Genomic DNA, 12,508 nt, shown 5'->3' on the forward strand with positions numbered 1-12,508 from the left:
TTGTAAGTTTGGCACCAGTTCACCTTCCTCTCAGTGTCCACCTTCACATTACAATTGTAATTCCAGAGGCTGCACTAAGAGGAAGGCAAACTGGAGCTAAACTGAACATTCACATATATAGGAGGACTGAAGATTCTCCTAATGTCCTTTTGGCTTAAGAGATGGGACTGTAGGAATTTTCCTGATTTACAGACAGCAGGACAGTCCCGTTATATGCACTCTGTTGGTACTTATGGTTCTCCACAGAGACTGTATTCATCAGTTTGACTTAAACCCAACTACAACAGATGCTTTCAAAGAGGACCATGTCCTTGGAATCCACCTTGTATCAACCCTTACCACAAAAACTATGTTATACTTAAAATATAATAGGTTTTTCCAGGAAGTTCAAATTTTAGGGTTAAATACAAGTAAGGGAGGCACAAAGGTCCTATTAGGACTAATTGTAGAGTCCTAGCCTCTTTCCTCATGATAATAAAGTAAAATCTCTGTATGATATTATCAGTTTGAAAACACTGAATGTATGTGAAGAAAAGAGTATAACCAAGAGTGACTGAAGAATGTAAGTTAGTGAGAGTCTCTTATATATAGACCCAAGAAATCTGTTAGGAAGGTTAGTTGTGAGTTAGATATGCCAGTGATGTCAGTGTCGAGTGTTTTAGGGATGCTTAAAATTCTTACAACTATGTTCTTATCATTACAGTTATTACAATTTCTACGGCCTGTAGACTTTACCTTTATCGTCCTATTACTGTATCGACTCTCTCCCTTATTCTGTTTGATAGTAAAGGCCAGTGGCCCATGAGGACAAGCAGAATAAGGGTTGAAAGGAGATCAGCTTTTACCTTTTTTTGTAATTTCCCAACCAATGCCCTTTTGATAGAAGTGAATCCTATTGCTTTGTACAAAATAGGTTGCTAAATTTATATTATTTATTTAAAAATAATGAATGTAAATAAAACTAGGTCCAATTTTATGTACCCAAATTTAATATAACCCCTTCAAAAACGAAATCATGTTTAATCAAACATACTTTTAACATATAACTTCTATATATATATATATATATATACAGGGCTTGTCTGTAGTCTCCTTATAAACTGGAGATAATTATTTCAAATTAAGGCATTAAAGACCAAAACCAAATGTACCCAGAGGCCTATGTTGTTTTATTTATCTGTGTCTCTGTATGTGCTTTTTACAAAATATAATCCATTTTGTCATAATTAGTATAATTGAGAATTTAAAACATATTGAAATTAATTTCAACAGTAAACTTGTATTTCATATTTTTACCTAATTTTAGTAAATGAGGTAAATATCAAATTTTTTCTGTAATGAATGTTTTATGATCCTGATCATTTTATAGTCTCATAACATCGATTTTAGTGAAATTGGGCATGAATACATATGGATCATGATGTTCCAGGCAAGGACGACAAAGGTTGGAGTATGTACATAGACAAGCAGAGGTCATGGTTTATGCATGCCAACATCCATGACCAGCGTAGTGAGGGTGGGATACAACCGGGGTCCACAGTTGGTGTTCTGCTGGACTTGGACAGGCATCAGCTCAGTTTCTATGTCAACGAGGAACCTCAGGTTAGTACAGGACCACTTCATATATAGTGTTTTTTTTTTTTTTTCAGAATGCGCAAAGTTTATTAGTTTGCAGATTTTTTAGTAGTACTTTTGGGTAGAACAACTCACAGATTTTAGAAGAGATTCTAGTTTTTTTTACCTGGGATGTGTCCTGTATCTAAATCTGAATGAATAACTCGATTGTTAAAATATTAGTTTTTATTTTAACCATTTAAGTACGAGGCATGTTCAGAAAGTAAGTACCGTTTTAAAAAAAAAAAAACAAGTAAACAATTTGTTTTCAACACAATTTTATTTCTACATGAAAGCCAAAACCTTAAACTATTTTTCGACATAGTTTCCACCGAGGTTCAAACACTTGTCATAGCAGGTGATTAATTTGCCTATACCCTCTTCATAGGAGGTTCCCGCCAACAAAAGTCTCGTCAAAGCACTTCCGAGATTCTTGGTTTGTGCACATCAATGAGCATTTTCGGAACCCATCAGGAACACAGCTTGTGATAACCTAAGCATTCCGTAACAATTTCGTACAAAAGAGTGTGTGAAATTTGTTGGAAATTGTCAGGTAGCATTGTCATAGTGAAACGTTTGTTCTCTTGGTTTTTTGTCAACTGCCCTTACCAGATCATTGGTGACGAGAGGAGGCCGACCGCTCCAATTCTCATCATGCACATTTTTTTTCAACCGCCATTGAACATTCCCACAACATCCCACATTATCACCATTCCTTCACTCATCCCGTCTTCCCCGTAAACATCTCGAAGTTGATGATACATTCTTCCGTTCAAAAATCTTATTACAGGACGAATCTCACAATCAGCGGGATCACTAATTGTCTTAAACATTTTAAATGTTCAGAGAAAACTGAAAACACAACGTAGAACAACTAAAATGGCGTGAGTCAATAGCTAGTGAACAAGGATGACTAGTGCGCATGCACGGAACACTAATTGCAGCGCTACGGCGGCACTAGAATGAAACAGTACTTACTTTCTGCACAGGCCTTGTATCAGTTAAGATTTGAATGTAAAATTACTAAATAGGGCATCCACTCTGATTCTACTGTCAATTAGTAACTTTTCATGGCTTGAAGTAAACAGTTAAGTGTGGTGATAAGAGACTGTATTCTCAGAGTTGTCTTTAGGTTGAGGTTTTTTGCACTGGACTCGGCTGTCTTTGGTTGCGGACAAGATTGGTTGTGTAGTCTCTGTTGTGATAAGCACTGATGTCATGTCCATTGTGCTCTCTAGAGTTAGGGCAATTGTTGACTCTGGAACCTCTTAAAATAATCCTGGTCAAGGATGAACTAACTGGAAGGATGAGAAAAAATACAGTGTAACCATAAAAAATAACCAGGATCAAGAAAGGGTTCAAGGCTAGCTATACTATGGGAATTGGGGTGTTGATTTAAAGGGAGGTGGCATTGTTATTGAATACATGGAAATTGGGTAACGATTTGGGAAGATTGGAGGGAAGACAGAGAAAATGGCTAGGTCTATGACAAAGGATAGTAGGTGTTTTATTAAATATTGGCATTTTAAATCCTCATCCAAGTGCAGAACTCTTTCAGCTACAGAGTTGTTGCTGGTTGCAGTGGATCTATCAGGGAAAGAAATGGTTATCTTGTGGATTTGTGGGTGAAAGTGAATTTTTGATGTGGGGTTTTGAGAAAAAGTGTTGGATTGAAATGGTTAGGCTTTGGTGTTTATCTTGTTGGGAGAGTTCTCAGAAGGGTAGTTTATTTATCAGTTGGGTTAGAGACATGTTTCTTGCAAATCTTTAGAACAGAAAGTTGTAGATTTTATGTCGATTCCATTAACATAGTCACATCTATTCATAGTAGCAATGCTGAATCCTGAATTATTGTGAAATCCGAAACAATGGGAAAAGAGTTGCTTATATATTGATTTTATGTGTTCAAGAAACAAAAAAAGATTTCAGTATTGCTCTGGCCTTTTGAGTACTTCAGTGGAAGGATATTTTGAGTCTCATACCCATATCTCCTGATCCCACCTCGTCAAAGACTCCCATGGACCTAAAGTGTACAAGATTCTAACAACCTTTTACCTCAAGATTTCCTAGTCTTCTTATCCATTGTGTCCAACAGCATTTTAAGGTATTCCTCTAAATATACCCAAGAGCTTATAAGAGTACACACTAAAAGAATATATTTTGCTCTATAGGAGATATCTGTAGGTTCTGTATATCCTGATAAGAATTATGAAACAAAATATATAATCTAAAACATTTTATTGAAGTTGTATTACTCAGTTGACTGGCTGTAGTTTTATTAAAATCATGTGCTGTTAAAAAATTATCTGAATGTACGATAAAAAGTTTTGACCGACTACAATAACATTAAAAAATGTCTGTTTTAGGGGCCAATAGCATTCCAGGACCTGTACGGCGTGTTTTATCCTGCAGTCAGTGTAAATCGTGGTGTGTCTGTCACCCTCCACACTGCACTCGACCCGCCCTCTGAGAGTGACGATACATGAGGGTGCCGCAACCTCGTGACGACGCGCGCGATCGTGCATCACAGCGAGTAGAATATATATCTCAATATCAGGGCCTCTTCTATTACATCTCTAGATTGTTTAAATACTATTTATTCCATAAGTAAGTATGATTCTAACTGGAAATTCATACTTTGAGTTATAAGAATAATTTCTGAGCATTATTCTATATTGATGTTTTTGTAATATTGTTAGTATGTTCAATTTTTAATTTCCAATTGCTATACCATGAATCAAGAGAAAGGAATTTGGAAGAAGGGTATATCCCTTCGACTCTAGTCAAGCCTGTATAGGTTTTTTTTGCAACTTCATAAGGCATGAATTTCATCCTAAAAGTCATCTATCTCACGCAAAGCGTAAGACCATTTTTTTTCAAACTAATACATAAATAAATAATAAAAAAATAAATAAAAAACCTGTTAGTATTGTAAAAAACAACTTTTTAAAAACAAACATCAATAAAAGACAACAATGTTTAAATACATAAAGTAGGTTCATTATTAAATTCAATAACCTGTCAACAAAATAAAACCAATAGTAAAAATAAAATAATAAAGTATAGGCTACATTTTTCTCTTCTTTTTCTCCGGCACATGGAAAACTGTCACTGTCTGTTTATATTACTGTAAAATATTATATCTCCTCTAAAGATCATCTACCAAAATTTGTAACAGACTTCATAGGACATGAGCTTTCATCTTAAAGTTCACTTATCTCACCAAAAGGGTAATACCATTTTTCAAACTAATAAATAAACTAAACCAGTTAGTATTAAAAAAATGAAATATTAAAAGTATTATGAAATATATAAAGTAAATGCCTTATTCATTCTAATAGGCTGTCAAAAAATCAAACCAATAGTAAAACTAAAATATTAAAGTATAGGTTACATTTTTTCTCAATTGGATAAAAATAATTTTCAGCACTCTAATATTATGTATGTGCATTAATGATATCAATATGCTGGGTTTATCATGAGTGTATTACATGAATTATATATTGATATGTACTAGTCGAGGCCTTTGGTAATAATTAGGCTAAGCCATTTAGGACAGCTTCACATATCCAATATCAAGTCATCCACTAAACATTGCTTCACTGAAACGGCCCAACTTTGGACACTCAAGTGCTCACCGTGTAGAAATTTCTTTATACAATATGAGTGTTGCATTGTTTTACTAGCAGTTCAGATGTTAATCTGCATTTTGTAGTGTATAGTGATTTTGTATTTCACTCCTACAGATTTAGACTTATCACTCTGCATAAAATGTCCAGTGTTGTACTATAGTATGTTTAAGCTATTTGATAAATAAAATAAGAACACTACAATGGACAATGTTTTGCTCACATATTTTTGTGCCATAGTATGTTTGACTGTTTAAATTATTGTATTGAACAGCATAAAGCGATTTCTCTCCCTAATTTTATTTTATATTTTCCAAAAATTTTTAATAATTTGGAAATGATAAAAATTGTGCATGAAATGTTTTTGATTCCATGATCTCTTTCGCTGAATGGTTTGAATATACTAAAATATTTTATAAGTTATTGTTAATTTTAGCTGTAGGTAAATAACTATGCAAAATGTGAAGATGTATGCCACCTTTTGAGGCCTATAAATAAATGCATTAATGTTCATTTTGTAAATAATTAGTAACGCTTGAGTAATCAGTGTTTTCTGTAGATAGCAAAATGTCTGTAACCAGGCAAGAAATGCGTCCATGGAGTAATAAAATCCTGCCCCCACGTATCCAGGGAGGTTACATGTTCATTGTCTATGGAATACACACATCAAAATGTCGAATTTAAATGTTTTCTTGTATGATAATGTAAATATTACATAGTATCTGTTGAACCATTTTTGAAGGTTTGTATTGTACAGATTTTGGGGCTGGTGTGTGTGCTTTTTGTAATTTTTATTATAAGTCTGAAATTATTATACCCACGTTGAGATTGGTGATTTGTATTTTTATATAATTAAATTTAGAGTTTCAGTTAGAAAAAATGAGAATGTAAAGCGAGATTGTAAATTTAACAACCCCTTTTAACTCTAACCTAATTATGTAAAATATACATTGAAGTCCTATACTGCCGATTTAGTCCTAATTTTGTTTAGTTCCTATTTAAAAGAATATTTATTTTAATAGATAAAATTAATTATTACTTGAAACCTGAGATTTAAAAAAAAGGAATTAATTATGTCTTTTAATTAATTATTATATTATAAGTATTCTTTCGTAATATTTGAGGCTTCTGTTTAAACAAATGTTGTGAAATAAAATAGTCATATTGTTGTGTTTACTGTCTATTTTTATCATAACTACATTAACAATTCAAATTTCTATTTATAAACTTAAGGACTTAATTTTTATTCACATTTTCTCTTGAGTTATTACACTGTAAAGTCTGACTTAGAGCTTAAGGATTTTCTTTTATAGCATAGCAATTTTACATAATCAACCAATAATAATAGTATTGTTATAGCATTGCAAGTAAGACTTTTAGCATATAGATTTCTCTTGAATATAAAAATAACTTCCATGATATCGTAATTCCTCCCATAAACATTGTATTTAATTAAATTTAGCTGTTTCAAATCACTTAAATATTTTATTAGCCTTAAACAAATTGTAAATTATCTACCACTAGAAATTCTAAAGGAAAGATAAATATTTTAGACCTTGAAAATCAAAACATCCAATATCCATATCTATACACAAATTTAAATAAAATTCTTTTCTGTTGTGAAAAAATGTGCAATCATTAAACTTTAGAATCTCTACTGTTCACAAGAAAATACTTCACCCTTTAGAAACTTGTATGGTTCATACCAAACACAGAAATGTACGCCTGTAATAATTTGAGTTCCAGCTGTAGCTTAACTATAGCTTTATTAGCTTTATAGCTGTAGCTTTATTATAGCTTTCAATTTTGATGCAACGTGTTCCACAAGTTTTTCAATCATCTCCAAAGTTAGGAATTACATATTTATAAAATTAAAATCCTAATTTTCTCTCTCTATCTATACTATATTCCTGTGAGTCGAGTTTTATGTAAAAAAATTATGATCTGTCAGTTAAGAGCCCTTTATAAAATCTTAAGGACACGAAACTAAGATCCTGGAGTTGAGTTAAAGGTAGCAAAAGTTTAGAAATGAGTTTAAATTTTATTAAAACAACACTTGTTCATTTGTTTAACACCTTCGCTGTAAACTAGTCATAAATCAACTTTAGAACAGAACTAACAAGTTTCCTTACACAGAGATTGAGATACTGTGCAAACAATCTCTTCAGATAGAACTAAGATGGCTGCCCATCTTTTCTTACACAGAGATTGAGAGACTGTGTAAAAAATCTCTTCAGATAGAACTAAGACGGCTGTCCATCTTTTCTTACACAGAGATTGAGAGACTGTGCAAATAATTTCTTCAGATAGAACTAAGCCAGCGGTCCACCTTTCCTTACAAAGAGATTGTGAAATTATGAACTGAGACCTGGTAACTGGTGTGTAGATATTGTTAACCCTCTCCCGCTCGCATTGTTTCCAGGCGCTCACGGTGTTTGTAACCTCAATTAATTCGCTCTGCCGGTCGCGCGCTCGGTCAAAATACGCGGCGCCGCAACTTACATACGTTCTGTCATTGTAATTAACTATAATTATATATATTAATTATTTTACTATATATTGGTTCAATGAAGTTGATTGTATGAGACCAGGGAGGGGGCACACGGACAGCTGGGCGCCGGGTTGTTTGTTGCGCAGTTACTTGGTGAAGATCATTGTCTGGCACGCCGTCACTGCCCCTGCCACTGTGATCACTCCGAACTACATCCTCAATGCCACCAACCACTTCACAAAGCTCTGGTACATCACTACACTCACTTGAATCGTCGCAATCACTACTGATAACGAGATCGATTTCACTGTCACGAAGTGTACGACTACAACCCGCCATTGTTTCTGCACAACTAATATAAATAGCAAAATAATGGAATAAATCTACTGTAAAAGTAAAGTAAATGGTCTCCTGATAGCAAACAACCTGTAGTAGTACAAACTATTGCTACTCGAGCGCAGCACTTATCGGCTCTAGTAGATAAAGCAGTGCGTGCCGATCTGTGCCGTTTAGGCTGCAGTGGCTATGCCGATTCATGCCTTGCAAGCGGGAGAGGGTTAAAATACACATCAGATTTCTCTATATTCAAACACTTCTAGGGCCTGCTTCAATTTCTGGGATTTCCATCTTGTATGGTATACTTGTCTTAAGTATTTGTGTAACATTTTTCTTACTAAAGCAAAATTGAGAAATTAAACTATCAAAATAATAATAAACAACAAAATAACAAAAGCTTTTTTTATACAAGTATAGGTTTCTTTTAAGCTTGTATTGTATCTGCAAATAAAATATTTGCAAAGGAAATAATACTATAAAATCATATTTTTGAACTTACAAAATTAAAATGTATATTTATTTCTTTACAAAATAATTGAATATTATGTTTAAAAATATTATAAATACCTATGTTTTGTAACTAAAATGTCACTTTCCTTGCATAATTTAAACTATATTAGATTTACACATATATACATTGTGTACAATGAGGTATTATGTTTGATTTTCTATTGTTTACTCCTTTCCTACCGACAATGCAGAAATACCTCGCTCTTAATAATGTGCAAGACATCCTGTGAAAACTACAACTCAATGATTACAGCTTACACAAATAAAGTGGCAGTTGGATGAAAGATATGTAAAATAAAGTACAGTAACGCTTTTATTATGTTTTGAAAATGAAATTGTACTTCCTGAAATTTAATCTGATACAAGAATGAGCTTATAATTATAGAGACTAAAAATTCTTTTCTTTACTTCCACCAACTACTTTTCTAAATATCAGAGAGTTGTAATTTTAATGGAAGTTTCCTTGCACCACCATTGAAAAAGCATGCATGTTTTAAAATTATGTGTAGAGAAAAGAGTAAACAATAGGGAACAAAATACACTTTAAGGGACACTGTGTGTATATTTATACATATGTTGACTTGACTATGTTAAACCACATATAATAACTGACATGAAATATCGTAACTATAATTTAAACAACCGTTATATTAGTACATGCTGTCAGAGAAGCTAAAGAATTAGATAGGACAGTACTGGAACTATAAATTGAGCCATACAGTACATGGAACAGTAGATATATTCTTTGAGTTAATTTAAAAACTGATAAATAACTTTGTCAAAAACTGCAATTGTTCATATTGATATTATATTATATGAAAAGTAATATAAGGAGAAATCTTGTTTAGGTGTGAATCACTTATATTGAATCTTGATTTTATACAGTTATGTAGCTTGCAAATGCAATTCAGAATCGTGTATAGCATTTCACAAATTGTAGAGAAATAATTTATATTTCTGATATTTAAGCATCAAATAAATCTTTTGTTGAGAACCAAATAAACACTAACAAATGTACATGTAAATTTTAAATAATTTGTCATTATATAAATAACTAACTTAAGTTTTATTCCTATTAGTATTTCGCTCCACGATTTTTTATTAATTAGTGTTAAATGTGTTTATAATTAATTAATAATTTATAAAAACATTGTACGAATAAATGTCCTCAAGTTTTCTCCAATTGTTTATTTTATAAATGTGTGTTAAATTTAAAAATTTTGTATTTTGCAATTTTAAGAGTTTTTAGATTAATTCTGAATGTTTAATTTTATTGTTAAAACATTAAGTAGTAATACTGAGCCTATATCTGTACACAAATAAGTGTAAAGATAAATATAAAATAAATAAAGAAATGTTTCCACTCTGACTTGATATTTTCCCCAGTTGTCCGAAGATAAGGATATTGTTTTAACTTTTTGGTTTTGAAACAATTAAAATATGCCACAATCCTCTAAGAGAATACTGTCAAGTATAAAGCTGAAAATAAATTAAAAGCAAATATATTCATAGTACATAAATGAAGCAGCTTTGGTGGGAAGGGCTGAAATCTGGAGTCATGTTCGTCTGAAGGGAGCGAAAAAATAGTCGGTGACGAAGAACGAAGATGCTCAAAACAAACCCCTCCGCATCGTTTCGACATCAGGCACACCCAGACTACAAAAAGTAGTGAAATCTAGGTGAAGAGATATTCTCATTGTCTCATCAGGAGCACAATTTAGTGCACTGCGATGTTGCCTGACACGATCCCAAAGCATGGTGGAGCAACCGATTCTTCTACACATAAAGCAGCTATTGAGGCCGCAGACCAGGAGGTACCTGGAGACCCTTTACTAAGCAAGCTATTTTGACTGATTTTACCTTAAAAAATAATTGTTTTAAAGTTAAAATAAAAGCAATTTTTACTACATAGTTCAAGTAATGGACCACAAATCAGCAATAAATAGTTATTTCAGAATGAATGTCTTGGAATTGCGTCATGTAATTTGCATCAGGTAATTTCCTCAGATCTGGCCGAGGAGCATTTGTAGGCATAGTGGCTATTCTAATCTTTTTTGTGTACAAGAACTTCAAATTTTAAAAAAAATGTTCTGAGAATTTGATTTTAGTGTGGATTTGAAGTTGTACTTGTCAAAAATAAGTCAATTTTCATTAAAAAAAGTGTAGTCTATTGCATTTGGAGCTTTTAAATGAACTTTGACTGGAATATAACCCACCAATTGAACAGAACTATGTAGAGACTATGTTATTTGTTACCATCTCTGGATTCATCTTAAAGCAAGTAATAAGACTGTAAAAGCATCAAAATCTTCACTGCCGGGGAAATTTCCCGAAGGCTGATAATTTTCTTGTGTATATAATGTCATGCTAGCATCTTTTTAATAATAAAGATATTCAAACTATCTTGTTACCAAAAATTTGCTCCATTTGTGCCTGTACCTCTTTGAACTTTGATACGTCAAGCAATTTATCTTTATCTCCTGCAGACAAATGATCTAGTTTATTAGTGTTCAAAATATCAGACAGAATCTTACCATCCCAATGAATAGTGGCTGATGGTAACAGTTTACTTTAAATCTTTAAACGCAGTTTTTTGCTTGTTTCCTTTTGGGTTAAATAGTGTTTTGTCATAATAATGATCAACTGGAGTCATGACCCAAGCTCAGGCTTTTCTACCAGGAACTGTATTATGAATCTAGAGTATCTGTATTATCTGTATTGAGTATCTGCCCTAGTGACTTTTGTTGAAATTAAATAGAATAGAATATTTATTTAGCCACACAATGTTCCACAGTAATACATAGGCCAGTCAAGCTCAATAAAACTTTACCAAATATAAATTATGCAATATAGCCTGTAAATATTGGTCACAGCATGTTATTGTTATCAAATTGATAAAATCAATTGAATCAGCATTCAATTTCAATAATGATCAAATAATATATAATATAAATAAACAATCAATCAATCAAGAACTTTATTGCAGAAGACATAATACATGTATAGCAATGTCAAATAAACAAGACAGCCTTTCATAATTTGCCTATGGTTAGACACACCATCAAAACATTCATCTTTCTGATACAGACATTCTGTAATCAGGAACTGTTTAAAGACTATTTTAAACTTATTATAGGGTCCATCCTGGATTGAAATGGGCAAAACATTGAATAGCCTAATTCCCTGTTGTACAAAACTAAATTGTATTAAAGTATATTTACATCTCCTTATAGGTCTCATTACCATTTCCAGTAAAATAGCCATGCACATCAGCATTGACTGATAAGCTGGGTGGGATTTGCTGTATAACAAAGTGGAGAGTACATATAAAGAGGACAAAGAGAGTATCCCAAGTTCAACAACCAAAGGGTAATGTTAGATCTATTCTGAACTCCACATATCAGCCTAACAGCTCTTTTTAACAATAAATAACATTATAATAAGTCAATAGTTTTTTTAATAATCAATTAAATAAATACTGTAACACATAAATAGATAACAAATAGTAAGTAAGTAATCAATGATTAGCAAAATATTTAAAACTGCTATCAATTAAACATAGAAACATTTCGACATTTACATACATTTTGTTAAACACACTTAAAAATATTTCATCCAAACTGTTCGTGATTCCATTTTTAGAGATAATGACCTATAATCAGTTTTCTTTCGAACTTTTTTGATTAGTTTTTTAGAGAGAATTTTATGATAGGTTATCCTCTCAATCTGAAATACTCATAGTAGAAAACATAAATGAACTTGGCCTTTTTACTATTCAAAGATCTCTTGTTTTTTTAACCTTATTTCAAGGATCTCTTTTCATTTTTTTTATATAATTCAAGGATTTTCTTCTATCCCTTGTTCTAAAAAATCTCTCTACCTTCATCTAATTAATACATATATTTTATATACTTCATCTACTACTATC

General features: G+C 32.2%; 1 protein-coding gene across 2 annotated transcripts in view; it reads left to right on the forward strand.

The window, feature by feature from the left end:
• Positions 1-7,633, forward strand: part of LOC124356565 (E3 ubiquitin-protein ligase TRIM9) — a 383,610-nt gene extending 375,977 nt beyond the window's left edge. For both annotated transcript variants that reach the window (XM_046807641.1, XM_046807642.1), the window contains 2 exons: positions 1,430-1,602; positions 3,981-7,633. In XM_046807641.1, coding sequence (XP_046663597.1) covers positions 1,430-1,602; positions 3,981-4,100 — 293 coding nt within the window. In that variant the 3' untranslated portion in view covers positions 4,101-7,633. The remainder of the gene's footprint in view (positions 1-1,429; positions 1,603-3,980) is intronic.
• The last annotated feature ends 4,875 nt before the right edge of the window (positions 7,634-12,508 follow it).

The sequence above is a fragment of the Homalodisca vitripennis genome, chromosome 3 (assembly GCF_021130785.1).
Source record: "Homalodisca vitripennis isolate AUS2020 chromosome 3, UT_GWSS_2.1, whole genome shotgun sequence".
Classification (NCBI taxonomy): Eukaryota; Metazoa; Arthropoda; class Insecta; order Hemiptera; family Cicadellidae; genus Homalodisca; species Homalodisca vitripennis.